Source organism: Pleurodeles waltl, chromosome 6 (genome assembly GCF_031143425.1).
Source record: "Pleurodeles waltl isolate 20211129_DDA chromosome 6, aPleWal1.hap1.20221129, whole genome shotgun sequence".
Classification (NCBI taxonomy): domain Eukaryota; kingdom Metazoa; phylum Chordata; class Amphibia; order Caudata; family Salamandridae; genus Pleurodeles; species Pleurodeles waltl.
In genome coordinates this window covers 239654966-239680720 of record NC_090445.1, presented here as the reverse complement: position 1 = coordinate 239680720, position 25755 = coordinate 239654966, and the positions used below count along the sequence as shown (strand labels likewise).

General features: G+C 45.5%; 1 protein-coding gene across 2 annotated transcripts in view; it reads right to left on the bottom strand.

The window, feature by feature from the left end:
* MRC2 (mannose receptor C-type 2) overlaps nt 1-25755 on the bottom strand; it is a 761492-nt gene that overhangs the window by 98689 nt on the left and 637048 nt on the right. For both annotated transcript variants that reach the window (XM_069237988.1, XM_069237989.1), the window contains exons 21-28: nt 10497-10611; nt 9098-9255; nt 7922-8030; nt 6834-7072; nt 5380-5548; nt 4719-4868; nt 3996-4115; nt 3354-3536 (exon numbers count right to left, since the gene is read on the bottom strand). In XM_069237988.1, coding sequence (XP_069094089.1) covers nt 3354-3536; nt 3996-4115; nt 4719-4868; nt 5380-5548; nt 6834-7072; nt 7922-8030; nt 9098-9255; nt 10497-10611 — 1243 coding nt within the window. The remainder of the gene's footprint in view (nt 1-3353; nt 3537-3995; nt 4116-4718; nt 4869-5379; nt 5549-6833; nt 7073-7921; nt 8031-9097; nt 9256-10496; nt 10612-25755) is intronic.

The window sequence follows — 25755 nt, the reverse complement described above, 5'->3', positions numbered from 1 at the left end:
GAAGCAGTTGAGAGAAGATGGTAGCTGATTCCATTTATTAGCAAAAAGCACAGGAAAAGGATCTTCCACCTAATCTAGTTCTTTCACAGTGAGGAATGTGTAAAACATATGCCTTAGAAGAACATATTTGTTGAAGGGTAGTGTGAAACATTTTGAAAAAAGCATTGACTTATCAATGGACACACTTATGAATATTGCTCAATACTTTTAAGATAAAACATTTGCTAACTAGAAGCTTGTGGAGTCTAGGAAGCAGTAGAGAGGCATTAGAAAATCTTGTAGGCTGCATTTTATTGTCTGACCTACTTGATGTGAACTTTTTGTAGTCTTTGATGTTTTTAGTTACCTAAATATAAAACATTACAATAATCTAGGTGTAAGTCTATTGTGGCTGCAATCACTGTCCTTCCAGCATTCTCTGACAGTATACAAAAAGTAGGTTTCAGATATTTAAGGATGTAGAAGTATGAGAATATCCACGAGGAAACCTAAAGGCCTGATTTAGGATGTCACTCTGCCTGCCCGATTTAAATGTGGGCAGACTACTCAGTCTCCGCCATGGATATACCCCTGTATGACCTCTATGTCTGCCCACTTAATTCAGATGGGCAGACATATAGGTCAGTTTTCATTGCCAAGGAGATGAAGTTAAAACCGTCTATTGCCCCCCTCATCATGGGAAATGTCTCATGGCAAGAGGGACACTTTTTTGTTTTTAAAAAGAAAACCCAGCTTCAAGATTTTCTTTTTGAAAATAAAAATAAAAATCTTGACGGATTGATACGCCATGTTGACAGAGCCTTGCTTCAAACTTAACAAAGCATTCACATACCCACTGTGACAGTGGTTCCTGCCAATGCTTAGGAAATGACTGATGGCTTGGCGATCATTTGTAATTTTGGTGGGTGGGTGATCTGCCAGAGTAATGGTGTAGTTTACTCTATCACTGTGATGGAGTAATAGCATGTATGCCAAATTATAAATCGAGTCCCAAGTATCCAGTTTGAGGGATAAATCAAATTTGAAACTGAGACTTTAAATATAGATTGAGGTTTTAGACATGACCTTAAGTTTGAAGGAGAAGAGACCAGATCAACGGATCTCTGCCTACCAAGAGCACCTCTGCCTTTCCATATTTATCTTTAACCACTTTCTGTCTATCAAGCATTTCATAAAATGTAGACAAGAAGGAAAATGTTTAGAAACACATTCATCTCCATTAAGCTTGAATATAAGCTAGGTGTCAACTGCATAAAAATAAAAGGAACACCCACAATTTCTAAAATAAAATAAAAGAGGATTAATGTAAAGATTATTAAGAAAAGGGGAAAGAACTGAACATTGAGGAACTCTAGCTAAGTCAGAAGCGATGAGAGAAATTAGTTAAGTATATCTGCTTGAGTATGATTGCATGATCCACTGTAATGAAAGCTGCGTCCAAGTTTAGTAATATCAGGACACAGGTGGAGTGGCTGTCAGGAGTATTCAGAAGGTCATCTTGTACGGCTCTTAGTGCAGCTTCTCTTAGGATGGGCATCTACTTGGAAATCCTACAGGATTGCTGAGGTAGACTATTTGAGAAGCAACTATACTTTCCAAAGTTTTGCTGCAAATGGCAGAATAGTCATTGGAGGATAATTTCGTGGATCTGGATGATCCAAGTTACAGTTTAAATAATGATCTAACAATCCCCTATTTAAGAGGATTAGGGACAACATCAGCTTTTAAAGAGTGAAATAACGTCATACAACACCTTCTTGATGGAAAGAATATTGTTGTGTATAGCAAACAGATCTCAAGGAGATTTGTTAAAAAATGAATCAAAACCATCTGTAGAAGTACCACAGAACTGTTCTAAGCAAGGTTTATCGGTCCTGGTATAACAGGCAGCTGGGCAGGTAGTTCGGGCTGTGACAAAGCTCTTGACGTATTCTCGTTGAGATTTAGCAGTTCTAATGTTATGACTTTTGTTGGTTCACAATGGAAAATGAAAGACGTTCAGGGGGACTAAAAGATAAAGGAGAAGATTGGTCCTTAACAAAACTGAAGAGCTGCTGTTGTTTACTTTTGAATTCATTAATCTGTGTGGTGTAATATTTTTTGTGTGGTATGTGGACCCTTTTTATATGTTTGTGCCTGTCTGGTTTTGAGCTTTAAAGGTTTTAATGCTTCAAAAAATCCAAGTAGCTTCCTTATGATGTTTCCCAGTTTTCATCAATTTTACAGGGCCAATTTCATCTGAAACAGCTAGAGCCCAGTTAGCATAAGGATAAGTATCTTATGTCAGGATCTGAATTATAAAAAGATCAGCTATTTTCTTCCATGGTTTCAACAATTTTTGTTGGTTTATACTGCATAGTTGGGGTCATTAAGAACAAGGGTTATAAAAAATGTTGCGGTCAGACCTAGGAAATATCTTCCACAGAAATCACCCAGTCAGTAGCTGGCCAAACTGGATCTAACACGTGACCACTGAAATGGGTGTGGCAATTGATTATCTGAGTCCTAATAAAATCATTTGTGTGATCCAGAAACAGTGAAGATGCAGAGACATTTTTGTCATCAAAAAGAAAGTGAAAATAATCTAGTACAAGACAATTCATGTAAGTACTAGATACTTCCAAAGCCAATTCTGTGAATTCAGATATAAAAGAAGAGTCACTACCAGGGGCATAGAATGCTAAAATGGTAACTAAGAAGAATTTAAGTTTAATCATAAAATATGTCACTACAAACACTGACTGTGTTCCAGCCCCTCTTACCTCCTCCTGAAGGCCCAGTTTCTTATTACAGTAGTCCAATCATACAACTTGGAGGGAAGGAATTACATATTATAAAGGCAGATTGCAAGACCTGCATAGTAGCTGAGAGGATGGTCCAGTTAGTTATGCTGAAGTATGCAGTGATTTGCAGGTCACAGGTTAACACCACAAACATGACCAAATCTACGAAGGTTAGTAAACTGAGTACCGTTAAATTTGGATAAAGTAAAACCAGATAACAGTCAGAAAATTAACATGAAGCACTATCTTCAAATTTGACTGCACTTTTACAGGTGGGTCACAAAATGAGAAGAGCGAGGTTCATCAAAACCTTGATTAATTTTGATCCATGTGCTGAGCTTTGTTCTTAAGTTATCAGATATAACTGTATCTAGATAGCATAATTTGCAGTTTTGCTTTGATTTTACATCAATGCTCAGCAACATTCTATTCTGAGATCATGCCACGTGTTTACAGATCTCACACTTTGCCATAGCCACTCCTATTGAAAACACTCTACTCCTCAGTACAGCAATGGTATAACCCAATTCGTAGTATAGTTGCACTTTCAATTAAATCTCAGCCTCTTACCCCGGGGCAGCTTGCAGATGACTCCCATAGTGATGTTGGTGCATGAGCCCAGCTTCCACACTCCGTTGGTCCCCTGGATCCAGTAGCAGGAGTTAGGGCTCAGCATGCTAGGGCCCGTGTCATGTTGTCCCCAATTAGAATAGTTGACAGCTATGTTCCCATCATGCCAGACGAGCGAGCTTCCTGTTTGGGTATTGGGGGGAGTAGGCAAATTAGACTGTCAAAAAGGCATAACACAAAGACAAACACCCTTAAGCATCCTGTGCAACCTCTGCTCCGACTTAAATCTTTTGTCTTCCCCTGCCACAAGTCAGTGGGCAGCATAGCCACGGGAAGAATCAAGTGGACAAAATAAGAGTGACTCCCCAACAAATATATAACGTTCCTAGTCAGGAGTTTCTTTCTAGGTTAAATGCACACTTTGCGGACTTTGCCCTAATGCTTATAGACTCTGTGTTAACTTTTCACACCATGACTCAACTGCATTTATATGAAACCTCTCCTAGGCTGTCACTTTAACAGTTCATCCCACCACTTGTATGGCTACGGTCAATCCATTTGTGTGACTTTACAATATCTTTGCTTCATCCTCCCTTCTGCATAATGAAGCGTGGCTTGTAACCTCTCACTTGTGTTGCTTACCTTTTGGATTAAATGCCATTCCCAGCCATGCACCTTTAGATTGACTCTCATAGGATTGCAGATGTTCCCACACAAACACGTTCTCCGTCTCATCAAGGATAGAAAGCACTGAGGCACCAGCTGACAATAAAAACAAGAGCGAGGATGTATAATGTTAATGTATTATACAGAGGAAAAAAGGATTCTGAGCGGATGGGCAGGGCACAGAAACAAAATGATAGAATGAAAACAAACCTATTTTGACGACATATAAGGATCGCCAGATGTTTTTAGCATGCTGAAAATATATTGTCCTAGAGACCTGGCATATTGTATGTGTGTCATACATTGCAATACAGAAGGACTGAAAATATATTGCCAAATATTGGCTGCAAATTATCTTTAAAACTGCCTAACCAGCATGATGAGGTGATACAGAATGTGAAATTGGTGCAACCCACTGTATAACTTCTGTTAGAGGCCGAAGCCTGCGGCTTTCATTACTACCAGAGCTTTAATCGACAGGAATACAAGTCTGTGCTGGTACTGGTACAACAGGATGAACCAATTAGCAGAAGAACCCTCAGACAGTCTCAAATGTCATTATAAAAAGTCTTGATCATCCTTGTATAGAAGTCCAAAACAACTCCATCACTGAAATTGCTATCTAAGCACATAGCAGTTTGACCTTCCCTCTCACTACTCGAAATTCTCTCCCCCACCTTAGTGTTAATTTCTTGGTACCTTTTTGACATCTTGCATTAGCTTCCTTCTGGGTGACAGTGACTTCCATGTGGAAGGTATAGCAGTGATCCCGGAATGGGATCCAGGCTGAATCCTGCATGGAGTGCGGACAACTCCCGGCTGAACTCCACTTGTGTGTCTTTACAGACTCTAAAACCAACAACGAAATGGGCATAGTCAGTAAAGTAGGACCTGTTGATGAAAACGAAGCAGCAAGAGAAGGAAGGAAGATGAGACTTCCAACAGGAGAAAACTTTACCCTGATGGATGTGGTGCTTGGTTTGGTTGGGTTAAAACAAGACAACGCTTTCAATGTAAGCTGTCATGCTGGTCTGACAGGCCAGGTCTTCCAAAGCTCCTTTGATCCCTAACGTTCGTTGCTGATGCCTGGTGCATTATTAACTGTGCAGAGAAATCTGAAATTCCACCTTATCACTTCCCAATTTTTCACTCACTCCTTAGTACCTTCATTCCCACAGCCAGATTCCAAACAGGGAAGGAGAATCCTCAGATCTAATAAATCAATCCTTTAATGTTTCAGTATGTGAATAGCATAGAATTAACTGCCTTTGGAAGCTGCTACATGGGCAAAACTGCAGCTACAAAAAAACGTGTAGGTCAACTTCTTGTCCCTCTGCATGGATGCCATGCTTCGACTAACCTGTGTTGAGCTTGCATATGGCACCCTGCAGCTTGGTGTCACAATTGGCAGTTCTCCAAGTGCCATCTACGTCCATGTATACACAGCCACGGATTTGCAAGGGCTCCCCGTCTTGCCAGTTGGCGTAGTTGAGATTATCGCCGGTAAGCCAGGAATAGCTGCGAGCCCCCTGGGGAGTTAAAGCACAGGTGGGTGAGTTTCCTAGACAAGATGGTTGCATATCTACTCACTCCCTCACTACTGGCAGTCTGTAAGATGCAAATTCCTATCATTTCACTTTTCGTACTGATCGGAAAAAGCTACACACATTATTCCTGAATTGTGATTGGGGAATATAATTATGCTTTTGCTTGAGATCCAGATCTATGGAAGCTCAAATTTTCAAATGTTTGGTATATTCCTGGTCTCTAAAGTGTACCCTAACCCATCACAGTCACTGTTTCAATTACAATAGTTATAAGCTACCTGAGCTTACTGTTCACTTTCGTTTAACATACATCACAAGTGTACTTTTCATGCTGGCGCTTCTGCTAACACATCATTCTATTCATATGTATTGTAGGCATATTATACTTTTTAAGTGACAGAGCTTATTACGTGGCAGGGATTATTAAGTGACAGTGATGACAAGGCACTTGCAACTGTCGTCCATTAAAGGTTCCTTTTAAGTTATGAATCTTTGAAAAGAAATATCCTAATGTAATAATCTGATAAGTTTCCTTCTTCAGGATGCCATAGTCTTTCAGCCACTTAGACGTGAACAATTATTCTGGTCTTACTAGTTATTTCTTCTTTGCGTGTCTCTTTTTATTAGTTTGACACTTTTTCACAGAATTTATAAGCATAACCAGATTCATACTTTGTTTGTACTTTTCTATACAGACAGCTGTGGGCTTATATGCATCAGCAATTGAATTAGATATGTGGCTCCTGTATTTATGACCAGCAAAATTTTCTTTATCACATCCATGTACACTTTATATGAAAGTGATAAATTTCTATCACACAATCTGCATTATTAGCATATATTATACTAATACAAATTTGTAATAAAACATTTTTTTCACCATATTAGGATATGCAATGATAATTATCTAAATTTCCCTTACCATTCACACGTATGTCAAAAACCCAGTCACAAATTCTACAGTCTGGGACAAAAGGGTATCCTAATAATGGAAGACATGATTCTGTCAGGCAACTAATCATAAGCGGTCGGAGCCTTACATCGCCACACGACAGTGACTGTGAAGGTACACTTGTAAATTTATATGTCCAGGTCTCACTATGGGCAAATTGAGGAAAGGTGGCACAAGGAGACGAAGGAACTTTACCAGTTGCACATGAGACAGTCCGGAAGAGAAGCCAAGACTAGCATTTGGGTCCCTTGTTTACCCCAGTCAACACTTTCCTAAAAATATAACCTTTGTCAAATGAAATATTTCATGTAATACCTCTTCATTTGCAAGGCCAATCCAAACGGGTGTCCTAAGACCGCTGATGGCGAGGGTGAGGTAGGCCTGCTGGTAGGGGTCAGGAATGTTGCTCAGCGTCGTATTACGTGTCTCACAGAGTAGCATGGCATCCTGCCAGGTCATGGGCTTCTGAAGAATCTGGTAGGTGCTGTTACGCCAGGTGAGCACTGAGGTGAGTGGAGGTGGTAAGGCATCCGGAGGGGTATTCAGAGATGGAACTATGGAATAAAAAAAAGACTAGATGAAAGAAGAACTAAGAATGACAACAGGTGAAATTTAAGTAACAGACAACAGGGAGAGCTCTACATCATAAATCAAGCAACAGGAAGAAATATTGCTTGCGTGAGAAAGCCTCTATTTTATGATGTGCAAATGGTCTGATAGACTTTGTGGTGCAAGGCAGGGCTATAGAATGATTGACAAGAAAATGGTGAGATTTGGAAGGTCAAAAACAGTTTACATACAGGCAGGTTACAATTTAATGTAATCTGCCTTATTAACAGTATGAATTAACGTCAACCCTGACTACCACTATTACTATCTCATTGCACAGCCTGCACCAACTCTAGATACATTTATGCAGAGAGCAGAAGTGCTGATACATTTTATTGTATGATGACTATGGCATGTGCGCGAGAACCAGCAGAGACCGATAGCTCATAAGTCTCCATTCACAGATCCATGAGAAATCAGATGGTAATGGCAGTAAAGCAGTATTAATACTACCTACTGGTATTACCACTCGATTCAAACTTTTGAGGTCACACACAGAGGAATAACCTTTTTGCTGAAAAACTAATTAAGGCTACTCTGCGAAAGAAGTCAGTATTACCACCTTACAACAGATCTGCTAGTGTGTAAAAATGTGCAGCAATATAGATATTAATCATTTTGTCACTATCCTGGATTAAAGGCTTAAAGAGGCTATAAAGGAAAACAAGAATCAACGAGGCCTTAACTCTTAAGAGGTGTGTAAGAAGAAAGCCGATGGACTAGCATAAACAAATAGGACACTGTGGGCTAGAAACTTGTAGAGTACACACAAGACCTTTAGGATCATTACGTACCTTTGTTGATTTGGCAGATGAAGCCGTGCTTCTCCTCCATACAGTTCCTGTCATCCCAGCGTCCGGTGAATAGTGGGGGTGAACCATGCCAAATCACTGCACAATTAGTCTGCAATAATGTCTGGTTAGAAAAGTGCTCATGAAATCTTATTATGGGTTTTTAGAACACAACCTCAGCTTTAGTATTGAATAAATTAAACATTTTTGCTCTGCCTTCTCTTCTTCAGCCCTACTATACGCCTCACCATTGCCCGGAAGTGAAGTAACACAAGTCAATAAATTGCTTCATTAGTGAGAGAATGTGCACCAATGAAATCACAAAAACAGTAAATACTTGAAAGAAAAGACAAGCAGTTGAAGAATATGTCAAACACAAAAAACAATTGCAGACAAACATAATATATCTAGAACATCTCTTGACAAGGAACTTTCCCCAAAAATATTTCATTTTGCGAGTGCTTCACAAAGAAAAACGTTAGCTCCAATTTTCACAATGTTTTAGGGACAATGTTTCCACAAACACCTGGTATGATGGTGACCATCTGCCTGAAAGATGCACTTACAAATAGTCTCTGCATAATAAAAATGCACATACTAGTAAAAAAATATATTTTTCATAAGTTGTCGTCAATTAATTGCTGCCATTATTTGGCAGGATTTACTTTTGCCTTTTTGCAAGTTATTTTTTAGGGTCATTTCTTTTACCAAGTAAGTTTGTTTCCGTATTTCAGAATTTCTTATCTTAAATGTATTTATTTTTGGGTACTCTTTCCACTGCAATGTTCATTTTGTTTGTCTAAAAGATGAGTCAACACTTAATTTGCTCTTTTTCTTTCTTTGCCACGCCCATCTCAAAGAAAAGGTTATTCAGAATGGTTCTAGCTTATGTCGGACCTCATCACTTCGCACCTCTCTTGTGGCAAGGACTGAGCATCCCATTATTCTGTGGGCTTGTGCATACTAGCTGTGGGATGCAATCTTAAAAACAAACTTAATAACTACAATCTATCTCTATGATGGTGATAGAATGAATTGCAGTACTGCACCTCTGTGTCCACGTGGTGTCTCCACGAGCTACAGGTCTGTTTGCAGAATTCTAGGTGAAGCCAGGTCTGTACTCATCAGTAGGACCCAGTCCGAGGTGTGTGGGATGAGGAGGACAAGGATGAAACTCACCGGATTTACTCTGGATGTGCTGTATCCCGAAGGCTCTCCTGGTGCCCAGTTCACATAGTTCAGAGGTTCTTGATTCGACCACTGAAACTCCTTTTTGGAATCATGCAGGCCGATCCAAAGGTCGAAGGTTATGTTCGGAAGGATGGCAGTGATAAAGGCTGTTAGAAAGAACGAGAAACAATTCTAGCAGAGAATGGGCTGGAATGGACACAGACATTCACAAGAACCACTAAAAACTCATGCTCTTGAAGCAATTATATCATCAGTGAAGTTGCGTTGCATACGTCAAAATAATATGATCACCGTCACTGGTCGTATCACAACTGGACTACGGAAACTCCATGTACCTCGGCCTCACCCACCATCTCTTGGTATGCCTTCAGAACTTTGCAGCTCACCTAGTCGTTCTACTTAGGTCTTTCTTGGATCTGCACTCATTTTAAGTCTCTTCACTGGCTATATAGCTGCACTGCCTCTGAACTCTTGGACTCAGCAGGCTTTCCTGTATTCAAGCATCGCAATCATGTGGGGGTACGCTAAGTTGATGGCTTGTGCAGTTTCCCTATTTTGTGTATAACCTTCCTTCTGATGTTTACTGGAATTCCCGATACTCCTGGGAGCATTGGGCGATCTTGACAAAGTATCAGAAGTGCCTCTTATCCAGCCAATCGCCTCTCACCAGCCCTAGCCTTCCAGTCCCCAATGTTCCATACTTTGCGGTGAACCATGGCTGGCTGAGGAATGAAGATTTTTCTTGACAATAAAAAAATGAAGCAGAAACAATTAATAGGCACTTTTTAATTTCTAATTTCATTATTTTGATCCCAGTCAGTGCTTAATTTGACGGAGACTGGAAAGAAAAGAAGGAACAAAAGATACTGCAGGGAGGAATAAAAGAACAGAGAAAGAATGAGTGAGAACAAGCAATGAGAATCAAAATGTCAAACCACTCTATATTTTCCAGTCTAACAGCTGAATACATAATTACTTTACTCTGTCTCGAGGACAGCTAGTCTAGCAACCAGCTTCACTCACAATGCTCTGTTCACCTTCTACCTCTCCATTACTTGGCGGTCGGCCTGCTCTCTCTCCTTTTTTCTTTGCTATGGTCACAACTCTGCTCTGCCGAGCAATAGGGTTGCACTCCATCCCAGCATACCCTGGTAAATTCATGCTCAAATCCCTTCCCAAGCTTTGGCATTATCTTGAGCCAAGTAGTTACAATGTTCAGCATTTCTGCGGTTCCTCTTCATTTCCTTTCTCCGAGTGGTTGCATTTTGTTCCTCCTTTCCTGCCCCACGCAGTGATTGTGCCTAAATTCTTGCAAAATTCACAGCTCCTCGTAGTTGCTTCATTATAACCCGTGCATTAGTAAATAATATTGTTGATAATCTCTTACCTTGCTCCAGGTAGTTGCTGATGGTGGCCAGTTCCCCTCCCAGAAGTTTGCAGGAATTGGTTGCTTGCTGCCAAGTCTTTTGTTCCACCTTGCTCACAGCACGGACCCCAAAGCACTGCACAGGACAGAAAACAAGTTTGCAACATCAAGAGGCATCCCATGGCATTTCTGTCAATCCTGTTATTTTACTTTACAGTTTTCTCCCTGTTGGAAATGGCCCTCTCTACAGGATCACCCCCAAACATTTTGCCTTCCGCCTCCTACTATTTGGTGTATTTTATTGCTGGTTAGCCTTAGGACTCTGTGCACTTTACCACTGCTAACCAGAGCCAAATTGCTTGTGCTCTTTCCATAAAACATGATTTGATTGGCATATACCCAATTGGCATATTTAATTTACATATAAGCCCCTTGTAGGTTGGTGTACAATATACCCAGGGCCTATAAATTAAGTGCTACCAGGGGGCCTGCAGCAATTATTGTGCCACCCACTTCACTGACCTCTGGGTCAGTGTAGGAAGTTGGCTCTGTATGTGCTATTTCAAAGTAAGGAATAGCATGCACAGAGTCCAAGGGTTCCCCTTAGAGGTAAAATAGTGGTAAAAATAGATAATACTAATGCTCTATTTTGTGGTAGTGTGGTCGAGCAGTAGGCTTATCCAAGGAGTAGTGTTAAGCATTTGTTGTACATACACATAGACAATAAATGAGGTACACACACTCAGAGACAAATCCAGCCAATAGGTTTTGTTATAGAAAAATATCTTTTCTTAGTTTATTTTAAGAACCACAGGTTCAAATTTAACATGTAATATCTTGTTTGAAAGGTATTGCAGGTAAGTACATTAGGAACTTTGAATCATTTCAATTGCATGTATACTTTTCAAGTTATTCACAAATAGCTACTTTAAAAGTGGACACAGTGCAATTTTCACAGTTCCTGGGGGAGGTAAGTTTTTGTTAGTTTTACCAGGTAAGTAAGACACTTACAGGGTTCAGTTCTTGGTCCAAGGTAGCCCACCGTTGGGGGTTCAGAGCAACCCCAAAGTCACCACACCAGCAGCTCAGGGCCGGTCAGGTGCAGAGTTCAAAGTGGTGCCCAAAACGCATAGGCTAGAATGGAGAGAAGGGGGTGCCCCGGTTCCGGTCTGCTTGCAGGTAAGTACCCGCGTCTTCGGAGGGCAGACCAGGGGGGTTTTGTAGGGCACCGGGGGGGACACAAGCCCACACAGAAATTTCACCCTCAGCAGCGCGGGGGCGGCCGGGTGCAGTGTAGAAACAAGCGTCGGGTTTGCAATGTTAGTCTATGAGAGATCAACGGATCTCTTCAGCGCTGCAGGCAGGCAAGGGGGGGCTTCCTCGGGGAAACCTCCACTTGGGCAAGACAGAGGGACTCCTGGGGGTCACTTCTCCAGTGAAAGTCCGGTCCTTCAGGTCCTGGGGGCTGCGGGTGCAGGGTCTTTTCCAGGCGTCGGGACTTAGGTTTCAGAGAGTCGCGGTCAGGGGAAGCCTCGGGATTCCCTCTGCAGGCGGCGCTGTGGGGGCTCAGGGGGGACAGGTTTTGGTACTCACAGTCGGAGAGTAGTCCGGGGGTCCTCCCTGAGGTGTTGGTTCTCCACCAGCCGAGTCGGGGTCGCCGGGTGCAGTGTTGCAAGTCTCACGCTTCTTGCGGGGAGATTGCAGGGTTCTTTAAAGCTGCTCCTTTGGATAAAGTTGCAGTCTTTTTGGAGCAGGTCCGCTGTCCTCGGGAGCTTCTTGTCGTCGTCGAAGCAGGGCAGTCCTCAGAGGATGCAGAGGTCGCTGGTCCCTTTGGAAGGCGTCGCTGGAGCAGAGTTCTTTGGAAGGCAGGAGACAGGCCGGTGAGTTTCTGGAGCCAAGGCAGTTGTTGTCTTCTGGTCTTCCTCTGCAGGGGTTTTCAGCTAGGCAGTCCTTCTTCTTGTTGTTGCAGGAATCTAATTTTCTAGGGTTCAGGGTAGCCCTTAAATACTAAATTTAAGGGCGTGTTTAGGTCGGGGGGGTTAGTAGCCAATGGCTACTAGCCCTGAGGGTGGGTACACCCTCTTTGTGCCTCCTCCCAAGGGGAGGGGGTCACAATCCTAACCCTATTGGGGGAATCCTCCATCTGCAAGATGGAGGATTTCTAAAAGTTAGAGTCACCTCAGCTCAGGACACCTTAGGGGCTGTCCTGACTGGCCAGTGACTCCTCCTTGTTGCTTTCTTTGTTCCCTCCAGCCTTGCCGCCAAAAGTGGGGGCCGTGGCCGGAGGGGGCGGGCAACTCCACTAAGCTGGAGTGCCCTGCTGGGCTGTGACAAAGGGGTGAGCCTTTGAGGCTCACCGCCAGGTGTCACAGCTCCTGCCTGGGGGAGGTGTTAGCATCTCCACCCAGTGCAGGCTTTGTTACTGGCCTCAGAGTGACAAAGGCACTCTCCCCATGGGGCCAGCAACATGTCTCTGGTGTGGCAGGCTGCTGGAACTAGTCAGCCTACACAGACAGTCGGTTAAGTTTCAGGGGGCACCTCTAAGGTGCCCTCTGGGGTGTATTTTGCAATAAAATGTACACTGGCATCAGTGTGCATTTATTGTGCTGGGAAGTTTGATACCAAACTTCCCAGTTTTCAGTGTAGCCATTATGGTGCTGTGGAGTTCGTGTTTGACAAACTCCCAGACCATATACTCTTATGGCTACCCTGCACTTACAATGTCTAAGGTTTTGTTTAGACACTGTAGGGGTACCATGCTCATGCACTGGTACCCTAACCTATGGTATAGTGCACCCTGCCTTAGGGCTGTAAGGCCTGCTAGAGGGGTGACTGACCTATACTTGCATAGGCAGTGAGAGGCTGGCATGGCACCCTGAGGGGAGTGCCATGTCGACTTACTCGTTTGGTTCTCACTAGCACACACAAGCTGGCAAGCAGAGTGTCTGTGCTGAGTGAGAGGTCTCCAGGGTGGCATAAGACATGCTGCAGCCCTTAGAGACCTTCCTTGGCATCAGGGCCCTTGGTACTATAAGTACCAGTTACAAGGGACTTATCTGGATGCCAGGGTCTGCCAATTGTGGATACAAAAGTACAGGTTAGGGAAAGAACACTGGTGCTGGGGCCTGGTTAGCAGGCCTCAGCACACTTTCAATTGTAAACATAGCATCAGCAAAGGCAAAAAGTCAGGGGGCAACCATGCCAAGGAGGCATTTCCTTACACAACCCCCCCCCCAAACGAAAGAGGATGAGACTAACCTTTCCCAAGAGAGTCTTCATTTTCTAAGTGGAAGAACCTGGAAAGGCCACCTGCATTGGCATGGGCAGTCCCAGGTCTGTGTTCCACTATAAAGTCCATTCCCTGTAGGGAGATGGACCACCTCAACAGTTTAGGATTTTCACCTTTCATTTGCATCAGCCATTTGAGAGGTCTGTGGTCAGTTTGAACTAGGAAGTGAGTCCCAAAGAGGTATGGTCTCAGCTTCTTCAGGGACCAAACCACAGCAAAGGCCTCCCTCTCAATGGCACTCCAACGCTGCTCCCTGGGGAGTAACCTCCTGCTAATGAAAGCAACAGGCTGGTCAAGGCCATCATCATTTGTTTGGGACAAAACTGCCCCTATCCCATGTTCAGAGGCATCTGTCTGCACAATGAACTGCTTAGAATAATCTGGAGCTTTTAGAACTGGTGCTGAGCACATTGCTTGTCTCAGGGTGTCAAAGGCCTGTTGGCATTCCACAGTCCAGTTCACTTTCTTGAGCATTTTCTTGGAGGTGAGTTCAGTGAGGGCTGTCACAATGGATCCATATCCCTTCACAAACCTCCTGTAGTACCCAGTCAAGCCAAGGAATGCCCTGACTTGAGTCTGGGTTTTTGGAGCTACCCAGTCCAGAATAGTCTGAATCTTGGGTTGGAGTGGCTGAACTTGGCCTCCACCTACAAGGTGGCCCAAGTAAACCACAGTTCCCTGCCCTATCTGGCATTTGGATGCCTTGATAGAGAGGCCTGCAGATTGCAGAGCCTTCAAAACCTTCTTCAGGTGGACCAGGTGATCCTGCCAGGTGGAGCTAAAGACAGCAATATCATCAAGATAAGCTGTGCTAAAGGACTCCAAACCAGCAAGGACTTGATTCACCAACCTTTGGAAGGTGGCAGGGGCATTCTTTAAACCAAAGGGCATAACAGTAAACTGATAATGCCCATCAGGTGTGGAGAATGCTGTTTTCTCTTTTGCTCCAGGTGCCATTTTTATTTGCCAGTACCCTGCTGTCAAGTCAAAGGTACTTAAGAATTTGGCAGCACCTAATTTGTCTATGAGCTCATCAGCTCTAGGAATTGGATGAGCATCTGTCTTGGTGACAGAGTTGAGCCCTCTGTAGTCCACACAAAACCTCATCTCTTTCTTTCCATCTTTGGTGTGAGGTTTGGGGACTAAGACCACTGGGCTAGCCCAGGGGCTGTCAGAGCGTTCAATTACTCCCAATTCCAGCATCTTGTGGACTTCCACCTTGATGCTTTCCTTAACATGGTCAGACTGTCTAAAGATTTTGTTTTTGACAGGCATGCTGTCTCCTGTGTCCACATCATGGGTACACAGGTGTGTCTGACCAGGGGTTAAGGAGAAGAGTTCAGGAAACTGTTGTAGGACTCTCCTACAATCAGCTTGCTGTTGGCCAGAGAGGGTGTCTGAGTAGATCACTCCATCTACTGAGCCATCTTTTGGGTCTGATGACAGAAGATCAGGGAGAGGTTCACTCTCTGCCTCCTGATCCTCATCTGTTACCATCAACAGATTCACATCAGCCCTGTCATGGAAGAGCTTAAGGCGGTTCACATGGATCACCCTCTTGGGGCTCCTGCTTGTGCCCAGGTCCACCAGGTAGGTGACCTGACTCTTCCTTTCTAGCACTGGGTAAGGGCCACTCCATTTGTCCTGGAGTGCCCTGGGAGCCACAGGCTCCAGAACCCAGACTTTCTGCCCTGGTTGGAACTCAACCAGTGCAGCCTTTTGGTCATACCAAAACTTCTGGAGCTGTTGGCTGGCCTCAAGGTTTTTGGTTGCCTTTTCCATGTACTCTGCCATTCTAGAGCGAAGGCCAAGTACATAGTCGACTATGTCTTGTTTAGGCTCATGAAGAGGTCTCTCCCAGCCTTCTTTAACAAGAGCAAGTGGTCCCCTTACAGGGTGACCAAACAGAAGTTCAAAGGGTGAGAATCCTACTCCCTTCTGTGGCACCTCTCTGTAAGCGAAAAGCAGACATGGCAAGAGGACATCCCATCTCCTTTTGAGCTTTTCTGGGAGCCCCATGATCATGCCTTTTAATGTCTTGTTGAATCTCTCAACTAAGCCATTAGTTTGTGGATGGTATGGTGTAGTGAATTTGTAAGTCACTCCACACTCATTCCACATGTGTTTTAGGTATGCTGACATGAAGTTGGTACCTCTGTCAGACACCACCTCCTTAGGGAAACCCACTCTGGTAAAGATACCAATGAGGGCCTTGGCTACTGCAGGGGCAGTAGTCGACCTAAGGGGAATAGCTTCAGGATACCTAGTAGCATGATCCACTACTACTAGGATGTACATATTTCCTGAGGCTGTGGGAGGTTCCAGTGGACCAACTATGTCCACACCCACTCTTTCAAAGGGGACCCCCACCACTGGAAGTGGAATGAGGGGGGCCTTTGGGTGCCCACCTGTCTTACCACTGGATTGACAGGTGGGGCAGGAGAGGCAAAACTCCTTAACCTTCTGGGACATATTGGGCCAGTAGAAGTGGTTGACTAACCTCTCCCACGTCTTGGTTTGTCCCAAATGCCCAGCAAGGGGAATATCATGGGCTAAGGTCAGAATAAACTCTCTGAACGACTGAGGCACTACCACTCTCCTAGTGGCACCAGGTTTGGGGTCTCTGGCCTCAGTGTACAGGAGTCCATCTTCCCAATAGACCCTATGTGTTCCATTTTTCTTGCCCTTGGACTCTTCAGCAGCTTGCTGCCTAAGGCCTTCAAGAGAGGGACAGGTTTCTTGTCCCTTACACAGCTCCTCCCTTGAGGGTCCCCCTGGGCCTAAGAGCTCAACCTGATAAGGTTCAAGCTCCAAAGGCTCAGTTCCCTCAGAGGGCAGAACTTCTTCCTGAGAAGAGAGGTTCTCTTTTTCTGACTGTGTTGCAGTTGGTTTCCCAACTGACTTTCCTTTTCTCTTGGTAGGCTGGGCCATTTTTCCAGACTCCAACTCTACTTTTTCACCCTGTGCCTTGCATTGTGCTCTTGTTTTTACACACACCAGTTCAGGGATACCCAGCATGGCTGCATGGGTTTTTAGTTCTACCTCAGCCCATGCTGAGGACTCCAGGTCATTTCCAAGCAGACAGTCTACTGGGATGTTTGAGGAGACCACCACCTGTTTCAGGCCATTGACCCCTCCCCATTCTAAAGTTACCATTGCCATGGGATGTGCTTTAGTTTGATTGTCAGCATTGGTGACTGTATAAGTTTTTCCAGTCAGGTATTGGCCAGGGGAAACCAGTTTCTCTGTCACCATGGTGACACTGGCACCTGTATCCCTCAGGCCCTCTACACTTGTCCCATTAATAAAGAGCTGCTGCCTGTATTTTTGCATGTTAGGAGGCCAGGCAGCTAGTGTGGCTAAATCCACCCCACCCTCAGAGACTAGAGTAGCTTCAGTGTGGACCCTGATTTGCTCTGGGCACACTGTTGATCCCACTTGGAGACTAGCCATTCCAGTGTTACCTGGATTGGAGTTTGGAGTGGAACTTTTCTTGGGACAGGCCTTGTCTCCAGTTTGGTGTCCAGACTGACTACAGTTTCGACACCAGGCCTTTTTGGGATCAAAGTTTTTACCCTTGTACCCAGGATTGTTTTGTGAAGAGGCTCTGGGCCCACCCTCCTGTGCAGGTTTTTGGGGGCCTTTAGAAGACTCTTGACTATTTTTATTTTTGGCTGTCTCACCACCTTTCCCCTGGGGAGGTTTTGTGACCCCTTTCTTTTGGTCACCCCCTGTGGAAGTTTTGGACACCCTTGTCTTGACCCAATGGTCCGCCTTCTTTCCCAATTCTTGGGGAGAAATTGGTCCTAGGTCTACCAGATGCTGATGCAGTTTATCATTGAAACAATTACTTAACAGGTGTTCTTTCACAAATAAATTGTACAGCCCATCATAATTACTTACACCACTGCCTTGAATCCAACCATCTAGTGTTTTTACTGAGTAGTCTACAAAGTCAACCCAGGTCTGGCTCGAGGATTTTTGAGCCCCCCTGAATCTAATCCTATACTCCTCAGTGGAGAATCCAAAGCCCTCAATCAGGGTACCCTTCATGAGGTCATAAGATTCTGCATCTTGTCCAGAGAGTGTGAGGAGTCTATCCCTACACTTTCCTGTGAACATTTCCCAAAGGAGAGCACCCCAGTGAGATCTGTTCACTTTTCTGGTTACACAAGCCCTCTCAAAAGCTGTGAACCATTTGGTGATGTCATCACCATCTTCATATTTAGTTACAATCCCTTTAGGGATTTTCAACATGTCAGGAGAATCTCTGACCCTATTTATGTTGCTGCCACCATTGATGGGTCCTAGGCCCATCTCTTGTCTTTCCCTTTCTATGGCTAGGATCTGTCTTTCCAAAGCCAATCTTTTGGCCATCCTGGCTAACTGGATGTCCTCTTCACTGGAGTTATCCTCAGTGATTTCAGAGGTGTTGGTCTCTCCTGTGAGGGAACCAGCATCTCTGACTATTATTTTTGGAGTCAGGGTTTGAGAGACCCTGTTCTCCCTAGATAGGACTGGTAGGGGGGAATTTTCCTCCAAGTCACTATCCTCTTCCTCTGAGTTGCCACCCTCAGAGGGGTTGGCCTTTTCAAACTCTGCCAAAAGCTCCTGGAGCTGTATTTTGGTAGGTTTGGGGCCCATTGTTATTTTCTTTATTTTACAGAGTGACCTTAGCTCCCTCATCTTAAGATGGAGGTAAGGTGTGGTGTCGAGTTCCACCACAGTCACATCTGTGCTAGACATTTTGCTTCTAAAAGTTGGAATACTTTTTAAGAATCTACAACTGGTTCTAGAATCTAATTCAAACTTTTACAAATTTTTAAACTCTAAAAGAAATGCTAAACAGGATCTAACACAAGGCCCTAGCAGGTCTTTTAAGAATTTAGAAAACTTTTCAAATTGCAAAAATCAATTTCTAATGACAATTTTGGAATTTGTCGTGTGATCAGGTATTGGCTGAGTAGTCCAGCAAATGCAAAGTCTTGTACCCCACCGCTGATCCACCAATGTAGGAAGTTGGCTCTGTATGTGCTATTTCAAAGTAAGGAATAGCATGCACAGAGTCCAAGGGTTCCCCTTAGAGGTAAAATAGTGGTAAAAATAGATAATACTAATGCTCTATTTTGTGGTAGTGTGGTCGAGCAGTAGGCTTATCCAAGGAGTAGTGTTAAGCATTTGTTGTACATACACATAGACAATAAATGAGGTACACACACTCAGAGACAAATCCAGCCAATAGGTTTTGTTATAGAAAAATATCTTTTCTTAGTTTATTTTAAGAACCACAGGTTCAAATTTAACATGTAATATCTTGTTTGAAAGGTATTGCAGGTAAGTACATTAGGAACTTTGAATCATTTCAATTGCATGTATACTTTTCAAGTTATTCACAAATAGCTACTTTAAAAGTGGACACAGTGCAATTTTCACAGTTCCTGGGGGAGGTAAGTTTTTGTTAGTTTTACCAGGTAAGTAAGACACTTACAGGGTTCAGTTCTTGGTCCAAGGTAGCCCACCGTTGGGGGTTCAGAGCAACCCCAAAGTCACCACACCAGCAGCTCAGGGCCGGTCAGGTGCAGAGTTCAAAGTGGTGCCCAAAACGCATAGGCTAGAATGGAGAGAAGGGGGTGCCCCGGTTCCGGTCTGCTTGCAGGTAAGTACCCGCGTCTTCGGAGGGCAGACCAGGGGGGTTTTGTAGGGCACCGGGGGGGACACAAGCCCACACAGAAATTTCACCCTCAGCAGCGCGGGGGCGGCCGGGTGCAGTGTAGAAACAAGCGTCGGGTTTGCAATGTTAGTCTATGAGAGATCAACGGATCTCTTCAGCGCTGCAGGCAGGCAAGGGGGGGCTTCCTCGGGGAAACCTCCACTTGGGCAAGGGAGAGGGACTCCTGGGGGTCACTTCTCCAGTGAAAGTCCGGTCCTTCAGGTCCTGGGGGCTGCGGGTGCAGGGTCTTTTCCAGGCGTCGGGACTTAGGTTTCAGAGAGTCGCGGTCAGGGGAAGCCTCGGGATTCCCTCTGCAGGCGGCGCTGTGGGGGCTCAGGGGGGACAGGTTTTGGTACTCACAGTCGGAGAGTAGTCCGGGGGTCCTCCCTGAGGTGTTGGTTCTCCACCAGCCGAGTCGGGGTCGCCGGGTGCAGTGTTGCAAGTCTCACGCTTCTTGCGGGGAGATTGCAGGGTTCTTTAAAGCTGCTCCTTTGGATAAAGTTGCAGTCTTTTTGGAGCAGGTCCGCTGTCCTCGGGAGTTTCTTGTCGTCGTCGAAGCAGGGCAGTCCTCAGAGGATGCAGAGGTCGCTGGTCCCTTTGGAAGGCGTCGCTGGAGCAGAGTTCTTTGGAAGGCAGGAGACAGGCCGGTGAGTTTCTGGAGCCAAGGCAGTTGTTGTCTTCTGGTCTTCCTCTGCAGGGGTTTTCAGCTAGGCAGTCCTTCTTCTTGTTGTTGCAGGAATCTAATTTTCTAGGGTTCAGGGTAGCCCTTAAATACTAAATTTAAGGGCGTGTTTAGGTCGGGGGGGTTAGTAGCCAATGGCTACTAGCCCTGAGGGTGGGTACACCCTCTTTGTGCCTCCTCCCAAGGGGAGGGGGTCACAATCCTAACCCTATTGGGGGAATCCTCCATCTGCAAGATGGAGGATTTCTAAAAGTTAGAGTCACCTCAGCTCAGGACACCTTAGGGGCTGTCCTGACTGGCCAGTGACTCCTCCTTGTTGCTTTCTTTGTTCCCTCCAGCCTTGCCGCCAAAAGTGGGGGCCGTGGCCGGAGGGGGCGGGCAACTCCACTAAGCTGGAGTGCCCTGCTGGGCTGTGACAAAGGGGTGAGCCTTTGAGGCTCACCGCCAGGTGTCACAGCTCCTGCCTGGGGGAGGTGTTAGCATCTCCACCCAGTGCAGGCTTTGTTACTGGCCTCAGAGTGACAAAGGCACTCTCCCCATGGGGCCAGCAACATGTCTCTGGTGTGGCAGGCTGCTGGAACTAGTCAGCCTACACAGACAGTCGGTTAAGTTTCAGGGGGCACCTCTAAGGTGCCCTCTGGGGTGTATTTTGCAATAAAATGTACACTGGCATCAGTGTGCATTTATTGTGCTGAGAAGTTTGATACCAAACTTCCCAGTTTTCAGTGTAGCCATTATGGTGCTGTGGAGTTCGTGTTTGACAAACTCCCAGACCATATACTCTTATGGCTACCCTGCACTTACAATGTCTAAGGTTTTGTTTAGACACTGTAGGGGTACCATGCTCATGCACTGGTACCCTCACCTATGGTATAGTGCACCCTGCCTTAGGGCTGTAAGGCCTGCTAGAGGGGTGACTGACCTATACTTGCATAGGCAGTGAGAGGCTGGCATGGCACCCTGAGGGGAGTGCCATGTCGACTTACTCGTTTGGTTCTCACTAGCACACACAAGCTGGCAAGCAGAGTGTCTGTGCTGAGTGAGAGGTCTCCAGGGTGGCATAAGACATGCTGCAGCCCTTAGAGACCTTCCTTGGCATCAGGGCCCTTGGTACTATAAGTACCAGTTACAAGGGACTTATCTGGATGCCAGGGTCTGCCAATTGTGGATACAAAAGTACAGGTTAGGGAAAGAACACTGGTGCTGGGGCCTGGTTAGCAGGCCTCAGCACACTTTCAATTGTAAACATAGCATCAGCAAAGGCAAAAAGTCAGGGGGCAACCATGCCAAGGAGGCATTTCCTTACACAACCCCCCCCCCAAACGAAAGAGGATGAGACTAACCTTTCCCAAGAGAGTCTTCATTTTCTAAGTGGAAGAACCTGGAAAGGCCATCTGCATTGGCATGGGCAGTCCCAGGTCTGTGTTCCACTATAAAGTCCATTCCCTGTAGGGAGATGGACCACCTCAACAGTTTAGGATTTTCACCTTTCATTTGCATCAGCCATTTGAGAGGTCTGTGGTCAGTTTGAACTAGGAAGTGAGTCCCAAAGAGGTATGGTCTCAGCTTCTTCAGGGACCAAACCACAGCAAAGGCCTCCCTCTCAATGGCACTCCAACGCTGCTCCCTGGGGAGTAACCTCCTGCTAATGAAAGCAACAGGCTGGTCAAGGCCATCATCATTTGTTTGGGACAAAACTGCCCCTATCCCATGTTCAGAGGCATCTGTCTGCACAATGAACTGCTTAGAATAATCTGGAGCTTTTAGAACTGGTGCTGAGCACATTGCTTGTCTCAGGGTGTCAAAGGCCTGTTGGCATTCCACAGTCCAGTTCACTTTCTTGAGCATTTTCTTGGAGGTGAGTTCAGTGAGGGCTGTCACAATGGATCCATATCCCTTCACAAACCTCCTGTAGTACCCAGTCAAGCCAAGGAATGCCCTGACTTGAGTCTGGGTTTTTGGAGCTACCCAGTCCAGAATAGTCTGAATCTTGGGTTGGAGTGGCTGAACTTGGCCTCCACCTACAAGGTGGCCCAAGTAAACCACAGTTCCCTGCCCTATCTGGCATTTGGATGCCTTGATAGAGAGGCCTGCAGATTGCAGAGCCTTCAAAACCTTCTTCAGGTGGACCAGGTGATCCTGCCAGGTGGAGCTAAAGACAGCAATATCATCAAGATAAGCTGTGCTAAAGGACTCCAAACCAGCAAGGACTTGATTCACCAACCTTTGGAAGGTGGCAGGGGCATTCTTTAAACCAAAGGGCATAACAGTAAACTGATAATGCCCATCAGGTGTGGAGAATGCTGTTTTCTCTTTTGCTCCAGGTGCCATTTTTATTTGCCAGTACCCTGCTGTCAAGTCAAAGGTACTTAAGAATTTGGCAGCACCTAATTTGTCTATGAGCTCATCAGCTCTAGGAATTGGATGAGCATCTGTCTTGGTGACAGAGTTGAGCCCTCTGTAGTCCACACAAAACCTCATCTCTTTCTTTCCATCTTTGGTGTGAGGTTTGGGGACTAAGACCACTGGGCTAGCCCAGGGGCTGTCAGAGCGTTCAATTACTCCCAATTCCAGCATCTTGTGGACTTCCACCTTGATGCTTTCCTTAACATGGTCAGACTGTCTAAATATTTTGTTTTTGACAGGCATGCTGTCTCCTGTGTCCACATCATGGGTACACAGGTGTGTCTGACCAGGGGTTAAGGAGAAGAGTTCAGGAAACTGTTGTAGGACTCTCCTACAATCAGCTTGCTGTTGGCCAGAGAGGGTGTCTGAGTAGATCACTCCATCTACTGAGCCATCTTTTGGGTCTGATGACAGAAGATCAGGGAGAGGTTCACTCTCTGCCTCCTGATCCTCATCTGTTACCATCAACAGATTCACATCAGCCCTGTCATGGAAGAGCTTAAGGCGGTTCACATGGATCACCCTCTTGGGGCTCCTGCTTGTGCCCAGGTCCACCAGGTAGGTGACCTGACTCTTCCTTTCTAGCACTGGGTAAGGGCCACTCCATTTGTCCTGGAGTGCCCTGGGAGCCACAGGCTCCAGAACCCAGACTTTCTGCCCTGGTTGGAACTCAACCAGTGCAGCCTTTTGGTCATACCAAAACTTCTGGAGCTGTTGGCTGGCCTCAAGGTTTTTGGTTGCCTTTTCCATGTACTCTGCCATTCTAGAGCGAAGGCCAAGTACATAGTCGACTATGTCTTGTTTAGGCTCATGAAGAGGTCTCTCCCAGCCTTCTTTAACAAGAGCAAGTGGTCCCCTTACAGGGTGACCAAACAGAAGTTCAAAGGGTGAGAATCCTACTCCCTTCTGTGGCACCTCTCTGTAAGCGAAAAGCAGACATGGCAAGAGGACATCCCATCTCCTTTTGAGCTTTTCTGGGAGCCCCATGATCATGCCTTTTAATGTCTTGTTGAATCTCTCAACTAAGCCATTAGTTTGTGGATGGTATGGTGTAGTGAATTTGTAAGTCACTCCACACTCATTCCACATGTGTTTTAGGTATGCTGACATGAAGTTGGTACCTCTGTCAGACACCACCTCCTTAGGGAAACCCACTCTGGTAAAGATACCAATGAGGGCCTTGGCTACTGCAGGGGCAGTAGTCGACCTAAGGGGAATAGCTTCAGGATACCTAGTAGCATGATCCACTACTACTAGGATGTACATATTTCCTGAGGCTGTGGGAGGTTCCAGTGGACCAACTATGTCCACACCCACTCTTTCAAAGGGGACCCCCACCACTGGAAGTGGAATGAGGGGGGCCTTTGGGTGCCCACCTGTCTTACCACTGGATTGACAGGTGGGGCAGGAGAGGCAAAACTCCTTAACCTTCTGGGACATATTGGGCCAGTAGAAGTGGTTGACTAACCTCTCCCACGTCTTGGTTTGTCCCAAATGCCCAGCAAGGGGAATATCATGGGCTAAGGTCAGAATAAACTCTCTGAACGACTGAGGCACTACCACTCTCCTAGTGGCACCAGGTTTGGGGTCTCTGGCCTCAGTGTACAGGAGTCCATCTTCCCAATAGACCCTATGTGTTCCATTTTTCTTGCCCTTGGACTCTTCAGCAGCTTGCTGCCTAAGGCCTTCAAGAGAGGGACAGGTTTCTTGTCCCTTACACAGCTCCTCCCTTGAGGGTCCCCCTGGGCCTAAGAGCTCAACCTGATAAGGTTCAAGCTCCAAAGGCTCAGTTCCCTCAGAGGGCAGAACTTCTTCCTGAGAAGAGAGGTTCTCTTTTTCTGACTGTGTTGCAGTTGGTTTCCCAACTGACTTTCCTTTTCTCTTGGTAGGCTGGGCCATTTTTCCAGACTCCAACTCTACTTTTTCACCCTGTGCCTTGCATTGTGCTCTTGTTTTTACACACACCAGTTCAGGGATACCCAGCATGGCTGCATGGGTTTTTAGTTCTACCTCAGCCCATGCTGAGGACTCCAGGTCATTTCCAAGCAGACAGTCTACTGGGATGTTTGAGGAGACCACCACCTGTTTCAGGCCATTGACCCCTCCCCATTCTAAAGTTACCATTGCCATGGGATGTGCTTTAGTTTGATTGTCAGCATTGGTGACTGTATAAGTTTTTCCAGTCAGGTATTGGCCAGGGGAAACCAGTTTCTCTGTCACCATGGTGACACTGGCACCTGTATCCCTCAGGCCCTCTACACTTGTCCCATTAATAAAGAGCTGCTGCCTGTATTTTTGCATGTTAGGAGGCCAGGCAGCTAGTGTGGCTAAATCCACCCCACCCTCAGAGACTAGAGTAGCTTCAGTGTGGACCCTGATTTGCTCTGGGCACACTGTTGATCCCACTTGGAGACTAGCCATTCCAGTGTTACCTGGATTGGAGTTTGGAGTGGAACTTTTCTTGGGACAGGCCTTGTCTCCAGTTTGGTGTCCAGACTGACTACAGTTTCGACACCAGGCCTTTTTGGGATCAAAGTTTTTACCCTTGTACCCAGGATTGTTTTGTGAAGAGGCTCTGGGCCCACCCTCCTGTGCAGGTTTTTGGGGGCCTTTAGAAGACTCTTGACTATTTTTATTTTTGGCTGTCTCACCACCTTTCCCCTGGGGAGGTTTTGTGACCCCTTTCTTTTGGTCACCCCCTGTGGAAGTTTTGGACACCCTTGTCTTGACCCAATGGTCCGCCTTCTTTCCCAATTCTTGGGGAGAAATTGGTCCTAGGTCTACCAGATGCTGATGCAGTTTATCATTGAAACAATTACTTAACAGGTGTTCTTTCACAAATAAATTGTACAGCCCATCATAATTACTTACACCACTGCCTTGAATCCAACCATCTAGTGTTTTTACTGAGTAGTCTACAAAGTCAACCCAGGTCTGGCTCGAGGATTTTTGAGCCCCCCTGAATCTAATCCTATACTCCTCAGTGGAGAATCCAAAGCCCTCAATCAGGGTACCCTTCATGAGGTCATAAGATTCTGCATCTTGTCCAGAGAGTGTGAGGAGTCTATCCCTACACTTTCCTGTGAACATTTCCCAAAGGAGAGCACCCCAGTGAGATCTGTTCACTTTTCTGGTTACACAAGCCCTCTCAAAAGCTGTGAACCATTTGGTGATGTCATCACCATCTTCATAT